At 42.7% G+C, this 22,727-nt stretch overlaps 1 protein-coding gene across 3 annotated transcripts in view; it reads left to right on the top strand.

Moving 5' to 3' along the window:
* Positions 1 to 22,727, top strand: part of LOC124615503 (lachesin-like) — an 878,988-nt gene that overhangs the window by 353,170 nt on the left and 503,091 nt on the right. For all 3 annotated transcript variants that reach the window (XM_047143457.1, XM_047143456.1, XM_047143458.1), the window contains exon 2: positions 12,183 to 12,293. In XM_047143457.1, the coding sequence (XP_046999413.1) occupies positions 12,183 to 12,293 (111 nt within the window). The remainder of the gene's footprint in view (positions 1 to 12,182; positions 12,294 to 22,727) is intronic.

The raw sequence follows: 22,727 nt of genomic DNA, 5'->3' as shown, positions 1-22,727 counted from the left end.
CGTGGGCTACCGTCTCTTGGTGTGAGCTCGCATACTGCGTCCACCTCTACGCAGCCTCAGTTTTCTGCAACTCTTGCAGGCTGATGCCAAAACCCAATACTCCCTTCTCAGGCTTCCCTTCTATATCCGAAACAAGAAGAGAGTGGTAACCTGTAGTCCGCAATGGATTATCGGTTTATTCATATGCGTGTACGCCGCAAATATTATGCTACGTATTTGGTAAATTGCTTTATTTGGGTATTATTACTTACAACATATACACTATTTTTAACTATTGACAGATATACTATTACGTGCAATGTGGTTCGTATTACCTGAATTGGGTATTATAATTGAGGAGCTACCGAACCCACACTGAGGGGAATAATTCGCAAAACAAAAACAAAATAATTAATGTATAGTAATGAAATTTTGGGAATACATTCGTCTAGGGAACATATTTAGGAAATTAATATTACAAGATCACAGGTTAATGTACAGGGTGTTTCAAAAATGACCGGTATATTTGAAACGGCAATAAAAACTAAACGAGCAGCCATAGAAATACACCGTTTGTTGCAATATGCTTGGGACAACAGTGCATTTTCAGGCAGACAAACTTTCGAAATTACAGTAGTTACAATTTTCAACAACAGATGGCGCTGCAGTCTGGGAAACTCTATAGTACGATATTTTCCACATATCCACCATGCGTAGCAATAATATGGCGTAGTCTCTGAATGAAATTACCCGAAACCTTTGACAACGTGTCTGGCGGAATGGCTTCACATGCAGATGAGATGTACTGCTTCAGCTGTTCAATTGTTTCTGGATTCTGGCGGTACACCTGGTCTTTCAAGTGTCCCCACAGAAAGAAGTCACAGGGGTTCATGTCTGGCGAATAGGGAGGCCAATCCACGCCGCCTCCTGTATGTTTCGGATAGCCCAAAGCAATCACACGATCATCGAAATATTCATTCAGGAAATTAAAGACGTCGGCCGTGCGATGTGGCCGGGCACCATCTTGCATAAACCACGAGGTGTTTGCAGTGTCGTCTAAGGCAGTTTGTACCGCCACAAATTCACGAAGAATGTCCAGATAGCGTGATGCAGTAACCGTTTCGGATCTGAAAAATGGGCCAATGATCCCTTTGGAAGAAATGGCGGCCCAGACCAGTACTTTTTGAGGATGCAGGAACGATGGGACTGCAACATGGGGCTTTTCGGTTCCCCATATGCGCCAGTTCTGTTTATTGACGAAGCCGTCCAGGTAAAAATAAGCTTCGTCAGTAAACCAAATGCTGCCCACATGCATATCGCCGTCATCAATCCTGTGCACTATATCGTTAGCGAATGTCTCTCGTGCAGCAATGGTAGCGGCGCTGAGGGGTTACCGCGTTTGAATTTTGTATGGATAGAGGTGTAAACTCTGGCGCATGAGACGATACGTGGACGTTGTCGTCATTTGGACCGCAGCTGCAACACGGCGAACGGAAACCCGAGGCCGCTGTTGGATCACCTGCTGCACTAGCTGCGCGTTGCCCTCTGTGGTTGCCGTACGTGGTCGCCCTACCTTTCCAGCACGTTCATCCATCACGTTCCCAGTCCGTTGAAATTTTTCAAACAGATCCTTTATTGTATCGCTTTTCGGTCCTTTGGTTACATTAAACCTCCGTTGAAAACTTCGTCTTGTTGCAACAACACTGTGTTCTAGGCGGTGGAATTCCAACACCAGAAAAATCCTCTGTTCTAAGGAATAAACCATGTTGTCTACAGCACACTTGCACATGGTGAACAGCACACGCTTACAGCAGAAAGACGACGTACAGAATGGTGCACCCACATCACTTGCAGCACCATCTGTTGTTGAAAATTGTAACTACTGTAATTTCGAAAGTTTGTCCGCCTGAAAATGTACTGTTGTCCCAAGCATATTGCAATAAACGGTGTATTTCTATCGCTGCTCGTTTAGTTTTTATTGCCGTTTCAAATATACCGGTCATTTTTAAACACCCTGCACGTGCGAGTTAAGCCACTACAAATCTGAAATGCTGGTACAAGAATAACCGGTGTAACAGTCACAATGTTGAGTGCAAGCATCCAGAGGGGCATGCATTGCATTGAACAGGTAATGGTATCAGTTTTTGAGATTGAGTTCCATGCCTGTTACACTTAGCTGTTCAATACAGGGACGGTTAATGTTGTTTGTGATTGACACTAAGGTTTTAGTAAAATAATGTCCCATATGTGATCGACTAGGGATAGATCTAGTGATAGAGCAGGCCAAGGCAACATTTCGACACCCTGTAGAGCATGTTGGGTTACAACAGCGGTGTGTGCACGTGCGTTAACCTGTTGGAAAACACCGACTGAAATGCTGTTCATGAATGGGAACACAGCAAGTCGAACCACCAGATCGACGTACAGATTTGCAGTCAGGGTGCCTGGGATAACCACAAGAGTGCTCCTGCTGTTACACGAAACCGCACTCTGGACCACAAGTCCAGGGGTAGATACGCTCCTGCTGTTACACGAAACCGCACTCTGGACCAGATACCGTGTATCTATCACATAGACAGGCTGGTTGCAAGTCCTCAACCGTCCTCCTTCTGACCAATACACGGCCAACATTGGCAATGAGGCAGAACCAGCTTTCATCAGAAAACGCAACAGACCTTCAATGAGCTCTCGCTTGACATGACAGAAGACGCAAATAACGGTCGTTTGGGGTCACTGGAATGCACGTTACAGGGCGTCTGGCTCGGAACTGCCCTTGTAGTAATCGATTTGTAGCGGTTCGTGGTGTCACAGTGTTGCAAACTGCTGCTCAGATTGCTGCTGCAGATGCAATACGACGCACCAGAGCCATATGCAGAACACGATGGCTGTCCGGAACCTGAAGTTCTTGCGACCGCAAATTCTCGTAACCATGGCTGGGAGCAATATGTGCATAGGCTGCATTCCTAACAAGTCTTTCTACAATATCGCAGAAGCAACATCCAACTTTTCGTAGTCCCGTTACAAGACCTGGTCGAAACTCAGTGAGGTGTTGATAATGCGTCTTTGTCATCTTGAAGACATTCTCGGCTAAAATCAACTCACCAGGTCCAATCTTAAAGGTAACTAACGTTCGTGACAGTTAAAGCAAACCTGATATCCACTGTCATAACGGCGCTATTGGCGCCATTCTCATACGACTGGTGTCAAATCTGAACAGACATCGTTTTTCAGATGTCGAAACACGTCCACTAACTTTCGTTTATGTCGCACAGCTCCTTGTTGGTGAGCGAAGTTTTTTCCGTCATTGTATTAGTTTCCTCACACATGAGTCAACAACTCCTGGTTGTTAAAACCAACTTTTATAGCGACCGTAGGCTGTCGTAATTTTTCCAAACAGTGGAACTTTGTTACATCATGAATTATTATGCTGCTGATCAGTTTCGGCCTGTGTCCATTTTCAGATACCTGCGGTATCATATATCGAATGCTGCATCGGTGAAATTTCTGTCATATATATATATATATATATATATATATATATATATATATATATATATATATCGGGTAATCAAAATGTCAGTATAACTTTGAAAACTGAATAAATCACGGAATAATGTAGACAGAGAGGTACAAATTGACACACATGCTTGGAATGACATGGGGTTTTATTAGAACCACAAAAATACGAAAGTTCAAAAAATGTCCGACAGATGGCGCTTCATCTGATCAGAATAGCAATAATTAGCATAACAAAGTAAGACAAAGCAAAGATGAAGTTCTTTACAGGAAATGCTCAATATGTCCACCATCATTCCTCAACAATATCTGTAGTCGAGGAATAATGTGAACAGCACTGTAAAGCATGTCCGGAGTTATGGTGAGGCACTGGCGTCGGATGTTGTCTTTCAGCATCCCTAGAGATGTCGGTAGATCACGATACACTTGCGACTTCAGGTAACCCCAAAGCTAATAATCGCACGGACTGAGGTCTGGGGACCTGGGAGGCTAAGCTTGACGAAGTGGCGGCTGAGCACACGATCATCACCAAACGACGCGCGCAAGAGATCTTTCACGCGTCTAGCAATATGGGGTGGAGCGCCATCCTGCATAAACATCGTACGTTCCAGCAGGTGTTTATCAGCCAGGCTGGGGATGATGCGATTCTGTAACATATCGGCGTACCTCTCATCCGTCACGGTAGCAGTCACTGACATTTTGCTGCCCAGCGCTATCAGTCGGACATTTTGTGAACTTTTTTGTTTTTTGTTCTAATAAAACCCAACGTCATTCCAAGCATGTGTGTAAATTTTTACCTCTCTCTCTGCATTATTCCGTGGTTTATTAAGTTTACAAATTTATACTGACATAGGTTTCACCGACGTAGCATTCGATATGTATATATATTGCTATGTGAGAACAGACACCTCTTCCTACACATTAAATAGTTTTTAAATACTGCAACATGCATTTGACAGACGTAGCTCTCGATATTTGAAAATGGATACGTGACACGATTGACCAATCATGTAATATATGTTGTAATGACGTACATTTGTATAAAAAATTCATAACAGCCTATGGTGGACATAAATAATCGTTACAACATTCATAAATTCTTTAATTCAGTTGAAAAATGTGTTAATTCGTTCTGTTTTTCCTGCCATAACTGCAGCGAGCAAATAACGTCGGTGATTCCTTCTGCTGCTCTTTGATGGTTTCTACGTAGTTGTACTGTATCACATATGTGGTACCTGCTAGAACGTAAAACAACGGAAAAGTCTTCGTAAACTCTTTGAGATAGAGGACGAAGTGGGTGTTATTTACGAAGTACGCAAAAGAAAGGCAGACACACAAGCAATTTCGAGTCTGCTTTCTGGAGCAGGTGGTATTAGAAATTCTAGAAGGTGGACAAAGATCGCCGGCTCATCGAACTTGTGACTTCAGTGGAGCGCTTTCGGCAGGCAGCTGACGCTCGGTACGCAGTCAGCGCGGGTGTAGGCACTCGCGTTGTTTACAGCTAGCTGGCCCGGAGACTGCCTCCGCATCAAACGGAAAAAGACCGCGCCGTATCAAAAGAAGTCGGCAGTAGGCGGAAGATAGGCTGCAGCGGTGGGTGGACCTGCAAACAGTCCCCGGGGAGCGGCGGGCGGGGGTGGCAGCAGTTAATAAAACAGCAGGCGCTTGTCTGGTCGTGGCGCGGACAAAGGGGTGCCCGCCGGCGGCAGGCCGGCTGCGGAGGCGGCGGCGGGGGCGGAGGAGGGCGCCTTCCGCCCCCGGGGCCGCTGGCACAGCGCCGTTAATATAAGAACCTGGCCGGCGCTCCGCGCTCTCTAAACCAATCTCGGCAAGTGTTTGTGCAAGTAAAAACGGCCCTGGCGCAGTATAGCGCCAGTGTGTGCTGAGGCGACCGTGTCGTCGGCAGGCCGAGTGGCGCCCCTCCATCTCCCCATTAACGGCGTGCACACTACACGGCCCGCTTTCTTCCCTCAAGCATTCAGCATTTTACCAAGTGTGGGTACAGCTGATTTCACCTTAATGAAAGAAGACAGCTATGAATTTTCACAAAGAGTGTGTTAGTATAGCCGGCCGGGGTGGCCGAGTGGTTCTAGGCGCTACAGTCTGGAAACGCCCGACCGATACGGTCACAGGTTCGAATCTTGCCTCGGGCAAGGATGCATGTGATGTCCTTAGGTTAGTTTGGTTTAAGTAGTTATAAGTTCTAGAGGACTGATGACCTCAGAAGTTAAGTCCCACAGTGCTCAGAGCCATTTTGTGTTAGTATATTTACGTATGACGTGCAAAGGTATTCCAGGACTCAAATGTGAACATGAGCTGTTCAGTTCTCCAAGTGACCCAACCGAATATGCCTCACGTACTGACTCAAAGCTTCCGTTCGTTTTGGTTTGGCTCTGAGCACTATGGGACTCAACATCTGAGGTCATCAGTCCCCTAGAACGTAGAACTACTTAAACCTAACTAACCTAAGGACATCACACACATCCATCCCCGAGGCAGGATTCGAACCTGTGACCGTAGCGGTCACGCGGTTCCAAACTGAAGCGCCTGGAACCGCACGGCCACACCGGCCGGCTCGTTTTGGCTTCAATAGAGATGCTAGCAGTGGATGCAGAGAGATCTGCTGGTCAACACCACTTGCGGATCATAAGTGAGATAAACTTTGCAAACATCATGCCTATGTGTCCTCTTCATCACATTTATTTTTTAGTAATATAGGATAGGCCTTATCAGTTCCTACACACACACACACACACACACACACACACACAAATGCAGAGAGATAGATAGATAGATAGATAGATAGAGAGAGAGAGAGAGAGAGAGAGAGAGAGAGAGAGAGATAGGGAGATAAAGGGAGACAGTGAGAATGAGAGAAAACTTTTTATTCTCGAACAATTTGCCAAATATAGATTTATAGGTCCATTCTTCCTGATGTGGTTTTCGGGTGGTTTCCCTACGTTATTAGGTGAAAGCCGGATTTCCTACACAGATATTTCCAAAAGGAAACTCCTCAATTCCCATATTGTTAAGATATTTCACCAAAACTGTATGACGTTTTATAACAAACCACCAAGCTCAAATAAATAGGACTGAAATATTTAACAAAACTGAAAATCAACCCTGTAAGTGGGGTATCCACAGCTGAAATAATTATATATTCTGAAAAGAACAGTCAAACAATTACAAAAAATGAGGTGCTTAAATGCTGGTAAAATTAACTGCGAGTCTAATTTGCAGCGTTAGGTGTTTTATCGTAATCGCCCAGAGATTGGTACGACCAGTTTCGTACCACGCAGGTACAACCTCACGTGTATTTAATGTCTAATGTTCCAAGTTATCTAAATGGCTCAATGTGTGTTTCGACCACGAACGGTAGTCCAACTTAATAGAACCAGTTATCGCTGATAATTTACGTTCTGAGAGCGATAGACGCCCAAGTGGTAAACCGTCTAACTGTTGAAAAGAGGACGTCTGGCGCTCTCCGCACGTAAATTATCAATGACAACTGACTTCATGAAGCTCGACTACCGTCACAGGGGTAACGTCAACTGGCGCTCCTCATTGCACCTTACATTAAGCGATTTAAATAATATGGGCCACTAGAGCTTAAATACACCTGAGGATGTACCTGGATGGTACGAAACCGGTTGCACCGTCTCTGAGCGACTACAATAAAACAGATAACGTGAGAAACTGGACTCTTAATCAGTTTTACCAGCATTTCACTTAATATCGTTATCAAGTGGTTTCTCGCGCATCGTGCACGACGACAACAAAATTTTTGTACTAAAAATTGAGACAACAACCCAGATTCTATAATACCGCGTTCTGACACAAGTTGAAAAATATAATTTTACGCGGATAATTACGAAACTCAGGAGCACTTGAAAAAATACGGCAATGTGAACAGAATTCTCCACAAATTCGAAATCAGCCGATAGCGCGTGGCTGAGTAACGGAAATACAGCTACTAGCTTTTAAAAATATGAAACGGCTAGCCGCTGTGATCGAGCGGTTCTAGGTGCTTCAGTCCGGAACCACGCGGCTGCTACAGTCGCAGGTTCGAATCCTGCCTCGGGCATGGATGTGTGTGATGTCCTTAGGTTAGTTAGGTTTAGGTAGTACTAAGTGTAGGGGACTGATGACCTCAGATGTTAAGTCCCACAGTGTCGTTGTAACTAAGCTGCAGCTTTATCGAGAGACGAGCAGTTCACTATGTGATAATTGAACATGTAGTTATGTAACGGTTAATCATTGGGTGTTTGACCGACTGAGCGGAAACTCTGGTGTGCGTTTACTTCGCGATCTCGTCCCTTCCGTAGCCTTGGCGAGAGGGCGGAGTTACTTCGTCCGTTATGGCTCCGAGGAGTTTGCCGGGCTGTTATTAAAAAAGGCTTCGGCATGCAACAGCAGCCACGGTTATTAGTGAATGACTCTTGAGAAGTGGACCGCCGTAGGGGTTATGTGCTACACAGGTCAGAGAGCAGAATAAAGTCATTATAGGGTTGCCTCTCTTCAGCTGCATGTTTCCCACGGCCACTAGTCCAAGAAACAAAATATTTGCCTCAAGGCTTCGACATATAATTCAAGCCTGCGGCAGCACTCGCTGGGTCTTAATTACAGGCTTTAACACAAGGCCTGGAATGCTCTGAATATTTCCGTTGCGAACAAAGGCATCATGGTATGGACTGAAGAAAGAAGTAGGTTGTAAAGCTCAGTAGGCGGTTACATCCACTGAATGTACAAACACAGCGAGAACAGTACTTTGTCACTAGAAGTTTCATTCGCCAATGTTTTCCGAAATGTTCCACACATTTCTCTAGCATAGATTTAGCGGCTTAGGACCTTTTCGGTTAAGCTGTCGTTTTCGAGGTGTTATATGCAGAAATCAAAAGCATAGCGAAAGCAAAATGACATCGATTCCTAACCGTCGTGAAACTGGCACAAGACATGTACAGTATGGTGTCCGCCGTTTTCTGCCACGAGTTGAAATTGAGAAAAAGCCTGTCCCACTACATATCGGAGCACTCGGCGTTCACCTTTAGAATATGTTGTGCAATGCGGCGTACGTTCAACTCAACTACGTTAGCAAGTGGGGCACTGAACACAATATCTTTAATGCAACTCTACAGCCAGAAGTAACACGCATTAAGACCAGGTGATATCGACGGCTAGGCTCTAGGGAAATGACCGCTGATAATTCTAGCATTTTCGAAATGCCTCTGCAGCAGCCGCTTCGCTGGTTGTGCAATGATTGGAGGAGCTCCATCTTGCACAAAAATGATCCTATCCACACATCCAAGCTCCTGAAGGGCTGGAATAACGCTGGTGCGCAAGAGGATTCACTTGCTCGAAAAAATATGGCCCTACAATAAACGATGCCGTCGACCAGCACAACACAGTAACGTTTGCAGAATGGAGTATACCGGCCACTTTCTGTTGCCCATTTCTGCAATTCTGCCTATTGACATATATTCGGAGATGGGAATGGGCTTCGTCCGTCTGCAGAATGTTCCACTGCTACTCATTGTCCACGTGAGCAAGAAATTCCAGAGGGAACATTTGTCTTGCTGGCAGGTAAGCATGAAGAACTCCTGAATATGGGTGATATTGTACGGATGGCTGTGCAGGATGTTTCATAGGATTTTATTCTCCGTGCTCGCCGGTAAGTCCAACGCTGGGCCCATTCCCGGTGCACTTCGTGTTTCCACACCACCGTCCTACCCCTGCTGCAGTGCAGTGGCCACAACTTCGACATATGTCGAACCAACTACTTTGCCATGCGTCTTCTGGTGTGCATATTCTGACATCTGGTGTGCATATTCTGACATTTATTGGTGTATTGATGAAATTTTCATTTTTTTCTCATGGCGTTACCCCTTGCGTCAATAACATTCTGTTCAAATTTGACTTCGCCGGCCGAAGTGGCCGTGCGGTTAAAGGCGCTGCAGTCTGGAACCGCAGGACCGCTACGGTCGCAGGTTCGAATCCTGCCTCGGGCATGGATGTTTGTGATGTCCTTAGGTTTAACTAGTTCTAAGTTCTAGGGGACTAATGACCTCAGAAGTTGAGTCCCATAGTGCTCAGAGCCATTTGAACCATTTTTCAAATTTGACTTCGTTCTGAGGGTTGGTTCTCCTTCTACACCGATTTGAAACTGGATCTTTAATTATGGACACCACGTATAATACATATTCCATCATGCACCGAATGAATTTTCTCCTAAAAAATATTGTTCTTCATGGTATTCCCATCATCTGATTCCTGCACTTGAAGAAGCATATGATCAAGGAGGATATGATCCGATAACAATTAAAACTAACTGTTAAGCAACAAAGGACTAATGCGTTTGAATAGCGAGAGTCGCTACCACTACAATACCGAATCTACATGTGGTAATGGTTCAACTAAATGACTCGCTTCTACTTCAAACGATTATCATCAATTTCTCAACAGTTATGATGAAAGGCTTAGTTAATTAATCCCGTGTGCCCATCTCCTCGTCTCAGCGTTCCTGTTAAAATCCGATGCTGTTGATTGTGTTTCCACCACTTCAGAGCGCTACCGCGAAAGACTGCCTGATCGAATCTTGATGACACAAGAAACTTTATCAACTATAATTCGCCGGCCGGAGTGGCCGAGCAGTTCAAGGCGCTTCCGTCAGATTCGAAACCTGCCTCGGGCTTGGATGTGTGTGATGTCCTTAGTTAAGTTTAAGTAGTTCTAAGTTCTAGGGGACTGATGACCTCAGATGTTGCGTCCCATAGTGCTCAGATCCATTTGAACTAAAATTCGAGAGAGAGGCTGCTCCTCACAGTTTTACGCCACAAATTGTCTCGCAGACTGAATCACGGAGGAGATCGATCGAGTTGTTCCCGTAACTAATAATCTGTTACAGTAATGAAACTTCCTGGCAGATTAAAACTGTGTGCCCGGCAAAGGTCCCGAGTTCGAGTTTCGGTCGGGCACACAGTTTTAATCTGCCAGGAAGTTTCATATCAGTGCACACTACGTTGCAGAGTGAAAATATCATTCTGTTACAGTAATAGTTGCGATTTAGCCTAGGCGTTAACCGGTTTCGGCTGTTTTGACCATCTTCAGACATTCTTCAGCTTCATCGCTGTGTATGGCTGATTGCAACATTACATCAGTTTTTCAGTACTGACCACTAGTTTTCTCCAGTTATTTTTTGAACAACTTCTTCCTGCGATTGTCACACACATACTTTCCTTGGCTTGACTCAGTTCCCTCAGGTGGCCACACCTTTTCAAACTGCTGTGTGATTCGTGACTCATATAACTTCTTACCCCATTAACTTCATTTCTTCCTTCGTCTTACGTTGTACACTCGATACTGGAAGAAAAACCAATAAAAAAATTTGCTAATCTTAACCAGTATTTCACTGCAGTTGCTCATGTTTCTGCTCATAAAATAATATGCTTGGAAAGATAGTCCATTGCAGTCTTCTCATAGTAGGTCTTCAGTTTCTCCAGGAGTCGATGTGCGACTACTCGACGGATATGCGGCATATTCTCAGTGCCTCGTTTCGAGCAATGTAATTTTGCAGATCAGCTTCATATGTGATAAACCGAGTCATTTCCTCCAGATTATATATTCAAACTCTTAGGCTCATTTGAAAGTATTCACTGTAGGAAAGTATTATCATTACCTATGACATTTAGAATGCTTACATGCGATTAATATTTTATTTTCCCTTATGATAAATGAAGATTAAAATATTTTACGTAAGGAAAAAGTCGGAAGAATTTTTTTGGGACATTTTTCGCGTTCGCGTACTATGGAACCATGCTGCAATGTCATCGTAACGTAACAAATCAAAATACGGACAGGTAATACAATAAAACATAGTAGAAATTCGAAAAAATAGCCTGTCTGTCTCTACACTAAAAAAGCTCGACAGTTGAATTGTGGCACTTACTGCAAACAAGTGAAATGCTGTGTCTCTTCAACTTTAAGCCAAGTTCGTTCCAAATACAGGATGCAAATTTTTAAGATGCCTGTGTCACGTGTACGAAAAACGTGACACTTGAAATGGATGTGTCTGCCCTAATGACGTAATGATTTTCGCAACCTACAGGGTGCCTTAGGACAAACCAAAGCCAAGTGACTTTGGAGGCAGTGAATCTTGGGGACAACATTTTGTTGGGTGCATTGATGTCAACACTCTATACACGGCCCTATTCTGTAATGAGATCACCCGATTGTCCAGAGACATGTATAAAAATATACAAATATATAAATATATAAAATATATAAAAATAACAGCCCTTGTCTACCGCCCTATTTCTCCACACTCGCCTTCGCATTTTAAATAGTATCAGGAATGAGCAGCAGCCGTACTCTGGGATATAGTCCGTGTTATAGACGCGTGACCGCCAGTTTCTCCCAAACTCCCAACGTTTGTCATTAAATTTGTATTCTCTGTTCAGCACCCACATTGCTCCAACTGTCCATTAAAATTCACACTAGGGATGTGATCATACTGTCTGAGACCAAGTTATATAGCCCATACTGTTCAACGATAACCTCACATTCTCTGATTATGTTATTCACTATGCATAAGTACATTAATCAAGTAACTATCTGGAGACTCACATGAGAATCAAAGTTGGCACTTTTCTAAAAAATAAAGAAAATAAAAACTCTCTTTCTTGCTGTTGCAGGAGTTTCTATGGACGCTGCGACTGTGGCGCCGCACTTCCTGTCGCACGGCCAGACTTTCCGCTCGGTGGTTGGCGACACGCTCGTACTGCCGTGCGAAGTCGAAGACCTCGGTAAGTACTGAGAATCCGCTGTCGGCACTAGATTAATAAACCTTCACAGCGGTCACAGTGTTCTTGACATGTTACATCTTCATGGCGGACAGAGGCACGTTACGCGTTACTGGAGTGCCGAATTAGTGTAACACTGTCTCCGACATTCAGGTGTCTGCCTGAGAATCCAGGCTGGGGCATGTTTCTCATTTGTCACTGAAAATGCAGCGTTCATTTAATCTGGTTAACAGCTTAACTCTAACACTGGTGGAGTGTGACGTTAGGATAGGTCATTTTGGATTCTGGGGAAATGTAGAAACATGACAGGGAATAGTGACCAAGTGACACGTCTTATACATTGAAGAAAGAAAAAAACCTACCATTATAGCACCTAGAAAAAGATTTTTACGGCGTCGTGTTGACTGAAATACATTATTCTTTTTTTCAAATTCTGAAGGCAGCTAGGAGCGAAAGGTTATGTATAACTTGCTCATAAATATACTGCTGTTCTAAAGAGTCGAAAAACATGAAAGCGAAGTAGCAGTTGAGAAGCGAATGAGATTGTGTTGTAGCCCATAGTGTGCAGAGTTGCAGCAAACTGGTTTATGGATGGAAGACCACACAACTCACTGCAGAGTTCCACAGGGTGCAACTGTGATTAACGTCAAGTTTACTGTGATAACACCAGTTATTTAGCAGCACACGTCATTAAAAGATTGTATTCCTAGTCATTCCTAGAGTAATTCACATATTTAACGTGAAACTCATATTACAGAGCAATCTGCGAGCAAGCAACATCTTAAAAGTAATATGGTGTTGCAACGTCCCTACCTTCTTAGGACATGCTATAACTAATATTACTAAGCGGGTTTTGCCTAATTAAATGGATGTTTTTTTTTTCAGCGCTGTGACAGTTCAAATGGTTCAAATGGCTCTGAGCACTATGGGACTCAACTGCTGAGGTCATTAGTCCCCTAGAACTTAGAACTAGTTAAACCTAACTAAGCTAAGGACATCACAAACATCCATGCCCGAGGCAGGATTCGAACCGGCGACCGTAGCGGTCTTGCGGTTCCAGACTGCAGCGCCTTTAACCGCACGGCCACTTCGGCCGGCGCGCTGTGACAGTACCCAAGGTTAAACAGTGATCATTAACATTAACATCTACATCTACATGATGTTTCATTTCAAATAGTTACCCCACTCACACTATTATAGTCGGTGGTGACTTCAATCTGCCCTTGATATGCTGGAAAAATTATACATTTAAAGCCGGCAGCAGTCATAAAACGTTACCCGAATTTGTACTGAATGCTTTTTCAGAAAATTGCTTTGAATAATTAGTTCATGAGCCCACTCGAAGCGTAAATGGTTGCGAAAGCATACTTGGCCTTGTAGCAACAAATAATATTGGATTGATAGGGAGTATCATGACGAATATAGGGATTAGCGACAACAAGGCAGTTGCTGCTGGGCTGAATACCGTAACACCTACAACCATCAAAAAGAAATGCAAAGTACGCATATTTAAAAAAGCTGATAAAAAAGCTCTTAACGCCTTTTTAAGAGACGGTCTCCACTCCTTCCGATCTGATCACGTGAGCGTAGAAAAGATGTAGAATGATTTCAAAGAGACAGTATCGACGGCAGTTGAGAGATATATACTACATACATTAATAAGTGATGGTACTGATCCCCCATGGTACACAAAACGGGTCATATCGTTGTTGGAGAAGCAGCGAAAAAGCATGCCAAATTTAAAAGAAAGGAACTCCCCAAGATAGATAAAGTTTTGCAGAAGTTCGAAACATAATGCCTGCTTCAATGCGAGATGCTTTTAATAATTTTTACAATGAAACTCTGTTTCGGAATCTGGCAGAAAACCCAAAGAGATTTTGGTCATACATAAAGCAGACCAGTGGCAAGACGTAATCAATACCTTCACTCTGCGATAACAACGGTGAAGCCACTGATGACAGTGCCACCGAAGCAGAGTTATTAAGCACGGTTTTCAGTAGCTCCTTCACCAAAGAAGACGAAGCACATATTCCTGAATTCGAAACAAGAACAACTGCCAAGTTGAGAAATGTAGAAGTAGATATCCTAGGTGTAGCAAAGCAGCATTAATCACTTAATAAACACTAGGCCTCCTGTCCAGATTGTATACAAGCCAGGTTCCTCTCAGTGTATGCTGATACAATAGTTCCATATTTAGCAGTTATATACAACCGCTCGCTCACAGAAAGTTCCGTACCTAAAAACTGGACAATTGCTCAAGTCACGCCAATACCCAAAAAGGGAAATAGGAGTAATCCACTGAATTACAGGCCCATATCACTAACGTCTATTTGAAGTGCGGTTTTGGAAAATATGCTGTGTTCGAACATTATGAATTACCTCGAAGAAAACGGTTTATTGACACACGGCACAGATTCAGAAAATATCGTTCTTGTGAAACACAACTAGCTCTTTATACTCATGAAGTAATGAGTGCTATCCACAGGGGATGTTAAAGTGATTCCATATTGCTAGATTTCCAGAAGGATTTCTACACCGTTCCTCATAAGCGTCTTCTAATCAAACTGCGTGCCTATGGAATATCGCCTCAGTTGTGCGACTAGATTCGTGATTTCCTGCCAGAAAGGTCGCAGTTCACAGTATTAGACGGAAAGTCATGGAGTAAACCTGATGTAATATCCGGCGTCCCCCAAGGAAGTGCTATAGGCCCTCTATTGTTTCTGATCTATATTAACGACACAGGAGACAATCTGAGTAGCCGTCTTAGATTGTTTGCAGATGATGCTGTCGTTTACCGTCTTGTAAAGTCATCAGATGACCAAAGCGACTTGCAAAATAATTTAGATAAGATATCTAAATGGTGCGAAAAGCGGCAATTGACCCTGAATAAAGAAAAGTGTGAAGTTATTCACATAAGACTAAAAGAAATCCGCTAAATTCCTATTACGCGATAAGTCACACAAATCTGAAGGCTCTAAAGTCAACTAAGTACTCAGGTATTACAATTACAAATAACCTAAATTGGAATGATCACATAGAAGATGGTTGTGGATAGAGCAAACCAAAGACTGCGATTCATTGGCAGAACACTTAGAAGATGCAACAGGTCTACTAAAGAGACTGCTCACAGTACGCTTGTCCGCCCTATTGCTGTGCGGTGTGGGATCCGCATCGGCTGGGACTGACGGATGAAATCGAAAAATTTCAAAGAAGGGCTACTCGTTTTGTACTATCGCAAAATAGGGGAGATAGTCCCACAGACATGATACGTGAATCGGAGGGGCAATCATTAAAACAAAGGCGCTTTTCATTGCAACGGGATCTTCTCATGACATTTCAATCACCAGTTTTCTCCTCCGATTGCGAGAACATTCTATTGGCACCCAAATACATAGGGAGACATGATCATCACGATAAAATAAGAGAAATCAGGACTCGCACAGAAAAAAAGGCATTGAAATGGAAAATATGTGAAATATTTATTCCGTATGATTTCAAATTAACAGAATATAAACTGCCACCAGTCCACATGGATATACGTTGTGTTCGACTTAGTGGTTACTGTCGTAAACGGTGTTCTCTTATAACGAAAGGATTGGGCTCTGAAACAAGATAAACACCGCGGAAACTGTTCCAAACTTTCAGTATTTGTAATATACGTGAGAAGCACTGAAATTTAATCTTAAATTTTAGTTCTACGCTGAAAGTAGTTTGTAACTGACTAGAAGTCCATCGTAAGAAAAATTAATTACGTTATCTTGGATTATGTTAAACCACAAATTACCAAGTGTTACTCAGAATAAACCAAGCCGTTATCCTTACCTAAAAGCGCTTTGGTACTAATGTTCCTCGCGTAAAGACAAATTGAGCAACGTCGTTACAATGGCGTTTCCAGTAACTCACAAAAGGAAACATTAAAAATTTCTAAACAGGTTAGAAGTGGCGTTAATGTATTGGGAAATATTGCAGATTGTCAATGTCAAATAAAGCAAATTATTGATGGTAATGAACTGAAACTACTCTTTGCCAGTATTAGTAATCTACGCTGTTGATAAGCTCTGAACCAAAATTTAGTATATAAACTTACTTTAGTTGTAACTTCGGTACAATTGTGGAACAGATTTTTGACCCTATTAAAGAGAGATTAAGTCTAGGTAAACGAAGTACTGCTAAATTCATTTGTAGTAAGTATATTTATACGCTTAATGTGTTTCCTGATCCGTTAGCTGAAACAGTGGTACTACATTGCCTTAATGTAATGATCTACGGACGGCCATGAGCTTCTATTGGTACTGCCGTCCTCTTACTACCCCACACAACTCGCATGTACGTAACTGTATTATGCTCACTGGTGCCGGTGGGTGAATACTCAGAGCGTATCCACTGAGCAAATTTAATCACTGCTATGGAGTACTGCCAGTCCTTCAGCGGACCTTAATGCGGGTCCGCAAAACATCACAGCATCCGTGGCTATGCCTTCCGTTACAGCCTGCCGTGACAGCTCATAACAGACTGCTGTTAGTTTTGCACACGTAACTTATTCGACGTGGACGTGCCGTGGCAGCTGAAATAACCAACGTGTTTTGCCCACCATATTTCTTTTAATCTCAGACGCTGTTTTCAACTTTACTTACTTATTGTCCTATCTAATCGTCGAACTAAAGCAAGTAGACATAAAATGCCTGTGAACATTATTTGTGAAATAACAATTTTTACAAATCATACACGCAACACCAAAAAAAAAGTTTAATGTAGAGTAATGAAATTTCGGGGATACATTTGTCTAGGTAGCATATTTAAATTACTAACTCTGCAAGATCACAGGTCAATGCAAACGCTAGATAAGCCATTGCAGATGTGAAATGCTGGTACATTAATAACCGGTGAAGCCGCCACAATGTTGTATAAAAGCATGGAGAGGTGCATGCAATGTTTTGTGTCAGATGTCAGTTTGTTGGATGGAGCTCCATGCCCGTTGCACTTGGCCAGTCAGTACAAGGACGGTTAATGCTGGTTGTGCATGGTGCCGGAGTTGTCCACTTATGTCCCATAAGTTCTCAATTGGAGACAGATGCGTTGATAGTGGCGGGTCACGGCAACATGTGGCCACTCTGAGGAGCACGTCGTGCTATAGCAGCGGTACGTGGGCGAGCGTTATCCTGTTGGAAAACATCCACTGGAATTCTGTTCATAAATGGTAGCACAACAGGTTGAATCACAAGACTGAGGTACAAATTTCTGGTCAGGTTGCATGGGATAACCACGGCAGTGCTCCTGCTGTCACATGAAATCACTCCCCATACCTTAACTACAATTGGATATCCAGTATGTCTAGCACGAAGACAGGTTGGTCGCCGGCTCTCAACCGGCATCCTTCCAACCGACACAGCGCCATCATTGGTACAGTGGAAGAACAAGCTTTCATCAGAAAACACAACAGACCTCCGTCCAATGGGCTCCCACTTGATGCCACTGAAGTCGCAAATGGCGGGGGTCTGGGGTCAGTGGAATGAACGCTACAGGGAGTCTGGCTCGGAGCTGTCGTTAAAGTAACCAATTTACAACAGTTCGTTGTGTCAGCATGTTGCCAACTGCTGCTCTGATTGCTGCTGCATGTGCAGTACAATGCGCCATAGCCATACAGCGAACACGATGGTTTTCCCTTCTAACATTCTGCGTGGTGTCTGTTGTCCTATGTCGTGTCTCCCTACCACTTTCGCGCAACGGCGCTCTGAGCGAGTTTTTTAGGGAACTGACTAGTTTGAACCTGGCACCTGTTGCTGGTAAGGAGACGCCAGACCACACAAGACATGTAGAGTTCAGAAGAGTTCAGTGAGACTAGCGATGATATAACCAAATACTTAATGATTTCAGCGTCAACTCCACTGCACTCCCTGTAAAAGAATCTTAATACTAACTAAATTTAGTGGAAGGGGTTCAAGCCTTTCCTATTTTTAGTGAGCTGGTAAAATAACGTCGAAAAAGCAGTTAAGTTTACCATTGGAAATTTTATTCTACTCACAAAACATTGTTTATAAATTGCAGTATTGATAAAAGGAAATGTTTTAATACAGGATGATAAAAACCAACTGCGTTCAACAAAAATTTGAACGAATATTCCCTGAATGGGTTTCCAAGTTCTACAATGGATCGAAGGATGACCTATGCCATATCAAATCTATAATCTAGGTTTAAATTAAGTTTCACAGAAGAGAAAACTATCAAAATGGTCTACAGTGACCCTCAATTATCTTTAATTACTTATCTAACTTGTCGTAAATTACAGTGGCTGATGTGGCTTCTCAATAATTATATAACAGAAAAATCATCGCCTTTCAGATTTTAACTTACGTAGCAAATGTGAATACCATGAGATTTAATTGACGATCGACACTAGTATTACGTAAAAAGGGGATGTAACAGATGAGACTTCTGCAGTTCTGAGTGAAGCCTTTTGCGCTCAGAAATGCGGCATCGCGTGCGTTCATTACCTTGTCAGTGTTCGTCAGGGGGCGGCGGCCGGCGCAGCTCCATACAGCTCGCAGTCTCCGAAGCAACTCCCTCCTAACTTCTCCTTACTACAATTTACCGAAGTTGGTTTAAAAAAACCTATCTGGCTGTGTTTTCATCTGACCAATCAGGGTCTCAATGTTAACCTTAAGCTCCGCCTACTAAAATTCTGTCTACCCAATGAGAAACGTTATACTTTTCGTGGTGGGGCAATGTTTTTAAAGTTTGCAACGTAACGGAGACGCGAAAAAGTCTCACGCTAAAACTTGCGGCTGGTGTGTCCCTTTTAGTGTTATCGTATGATCTATACTGTTCTTCTGGAGGGCTCTAGCTTTTAACATGGGCTGGGCGGGTGGTCCTAGCGGTTAGCTGGAAACGTGGGTGTCCGTCCCTTATCGTAGGGCCTTCTAGCTTAACACGGTTCTGCTCTCGGCTTCTGTTCTCGTTTCTCCCCTCGGAACTGCGTCTGTCTCACGGTGGGAAGGTATGACATGCATTTAGGCATTCTTGTGTTAGTCTGTGGTAACCCATTTGCTCACTCGTTACTCGTATTACTTTGGTTAATTTAATGTCACGATTTATTCGGAGCTATGTGACATACTACTGGATTTGCTTATCATGTCAGGGTTTTCATGGAAGGTGTTGGATTTGCCTGACACCTTACACCCTCTCTGCATCCGGAAGTGGGCCTATGTACATTATGTCTGAGATTAGCACCTCTGCTAATAAAACAATCTGGAATATTGTTAAAAGTTAAACACGGCAACCAAGAGCACAGAAAGACTGTGCTTCTATCAAACTCAATCAAAAGTTTGCCAACAAAAAGTCAAAAGTAGCAAATCTTTTTAACAATCATTCTTAGGTGTTGTAGATAAAATAAGACCCAGTTGTTCATTACAAAATGCAAGGCTATAAATGGAAGAGACAATACCTATGCAGTTTTATAAATCAGAATTCAACCCATCTCTCCTACTGAAATTAGAAAACTAATAAATTCACTCAAAAGTAAAATATTGTATGGAATTGATGCAATTTCCAACAGAGTACTAAAAGCTTGTTCCCAAAAGACAAGTAGGGTTCTCAGCCACATACGCAGTATCTCACTGAAACCAGACAGACTGAAAGATGTTATTGTTAAATGATAGCAAAGAAGGCGATAGGTCTAAAGCTAGGAAGTACCGTCTAATTTCACTTCTGACATTTTTACGTAAAATTCTTGAAAAAGCAATGTATTCAGCAGTAGCTTCACATATTGGTAAAAATGAAGTACTAACAAAATGTCAGTTTCGTTTTCAGAAAGTCTTTTCAACAGAAAATACTATACATGCTTTCACTGATCAAATATTAAATGCTCTGAATAACTAAACATCACCCATTGGTTTTGTTTGTGATTTCTCAAAGGTTTTTGACTGTGTGAATCATGAATCATGAAACTCTTCTGCGTAAGCATGAGTATTGTGCCTTGAGTGGGGCAGTGCACAAAGGATTTTAACTGGAAGAATACAGAAGGTTTAAATTAATAGTAAAGATAGTCCTGCAAAAATCTGCAGATTCCACTGAATGGAGAAGTATCAAGAATGGTGTCCAATATGATTCAGTCTTTGGTCCCTTATTGTCCTTAATATATATTAACGTCTTGCCACTCTATATTGATGAAGATGTAAAGCTAGTTTTCTTGCTGATGATTTAAGTGTAGTAATCGAGCACAACAAACAAGAATTATCTGAAGAAATTGTAAATAATGTCTTCCAGTAAATTGTTAAGTGGTTCTCTGCAAATGTACTCTCACTAAATTTTGAGAAAATATGACGTACACATTTCTGTACAGCAAATGACGTAACACCATTGATAAATATAGACTTTGAACAGATGTCTGGTGCTAAGGTAAAGGTTTAAAAAATAAACACGTTGATGATCGTTTGAGTTTACCTACTTATGGTTATTGCAAATTTTGTTGATAAACATACTGTGTTATTTTCATTCACTCTTTCATGTGGTTTCATATTATAGGGTAATTTATCAAGAGAAGTATTTATCGACAGAAGCGTGTAATCATAATAATAGCCGGAGCCCACCCAGGATCATTTTGTAGACATTTACTTTTAGGAACTAAGGATATTCATAACACCTTCACAGTATACATATTCACTTATGAAATTTGTTATCAACAACCCACAGTAATTCAAAAATAATAGTAAAGCGCATAACTACAACACCAGAAAACAGGACGATCTTCACCCCTCTGGGTTAGACCTGACTTTGGCAGAGAAAGGGGTGCATCATCCTCTCACAATAGTCTTTGGTCATTTACCATTTTGCATTTACAGTCTGATAGATAGCCAACAGCATTTAAAAACAAATGAAAAGAATTTCTGAATGACTGCTCCTTCTGTTCAGTAGATGAATTTTTAGACATGAAGCAGAAACTGTAAAAAAAATTAATTCATTAGGTCGTGTAAAGAAACTTTATGTTTTACTGACACGTTCCACATAATTACAAAATGTTATATTCGTGAAGTGTGGAACAAGTATTAATGTAATGTAAAGTGCTACAACTGGGTTCATACCTTCTGTGGGTTATGGTTTTACCGATTGAGCTATCGGGGCATGACACGCGGCCTGTCATCAGACTTTCGATTCTGCTAGTATCTCATTACTAATTTCCAAACCTCACAGTTCTCCGAAAACTCCGTGATACTAGCCCTTTTCGAAGAGAGTACAGGCCAATTTCCGGGTTCCAGTCCCAACCTGGCCTGAAGTTTTTATCTGCTAGGCAGTGTCAAGCACTCTCATGTCTGCAGAGCGATGTTTACACACTTCGGCCTATTTCAAGAGTGATTACGTCGTGTATCTGAAAGGTGTCAGTGTCATCCAACTTTCATGAAAGTACACTCTAAGAAACTGAAAGTGATGCACCACGAATGAATTATCCGAATAGCACGGCAATCGGTAAATGTGATGTACATGTATAGACAGACAGAGGATGACAATTTCAAAAAGTTGGATGATTTATTCAAAATAAAGAACTTCACAAACAGAGCAAGCCAATAAAACTGTCGTCCATCTCTGGCACTTATGTAAGCACTTATTCAGCTCGTCACTGATTGACAGAGTTGTTGGATGTCCTCTTCGGGAATATCGTGAGAAATTCTGTCCCATTGGCGCGTTAGAACCTCAAAATACCGGGTTGGTTGAAGGGCCCTGCGCATAATGCTCCGAATGTTCTCAATTCGCGAGAGATCTGATAGCCTTGCTGGCCAAAGTAGGTTTTGGCAACCACGAGTATAATCATTAGAAATTCTAGCCGAGCGCGGGTGGGCATTATCTTGCTGAAATGTATGCCCAATTTGGCATGCAATGGAGGGCAACATAACGGGGCGTAGAATGTCGTTGACGTACTGCTGTGCTGTAAGGATACCGCGGATGACAACCAAAGGGGTCCTGCTACGGAGTGAAGTGGCACGCCAGACCATCACCGCCAGTTGTCGGGCCTTATGGCGGGAGACAGTGAAGTTGCTGTCCTACAGTTATCCGGCCGTCTCCAGACACATGTTCGCTGGTCATCAGGACTCAGTTCGATGCGGGAATTATGTCTGAAGCCAGTTCTACTCCAGCCAATGAAATCTCACGACGAAGACGTGGCGAAGTCCGTTGAACTTTTAGCGCTCAGAGCTGGCTTGCTTTTGGCGTGACTGGCCCTTTTTAAAAGTGGAATTTTCCATCGAATTATTGTTCGAATTTTTGTTCGGTAAACATTTGGGAGTCTCAGAAACGGGAACCTACCCAACTGGGAGAAATCTTTGGCGCTGCTGGATCGTTTTTCATGAATATTGGCAGCCAGCCTCAAAAAATGGTTCAAATGGCCCTGAGCACTATGGGAGTTAACATCTGAGGTCATCAGTCCCCTAGAACTTAGAACTACTTAAA

This window comes from Schistocerca americana, chromosome 5 (genome assembly GCF_021461395.2).
Source record: "Schistocerca americana isolate TAMUIC-IGC-003095 chromosome 5, iqSchAmer2.1, whole genome shotgun sequence".
NCBI classification, from domain to species: domain Eukaryota; kingdom Metazoa; phylum Arthropoda; class Insecta; order Orthoptera; family Acrididae; genus Schistocerca; species Schistocerca americana.
The sequence above is the reverse complement of the archived record's forward strand: the minus strand, read 5'-3'. Positions and strand labels throughout refer to the sequence as shown.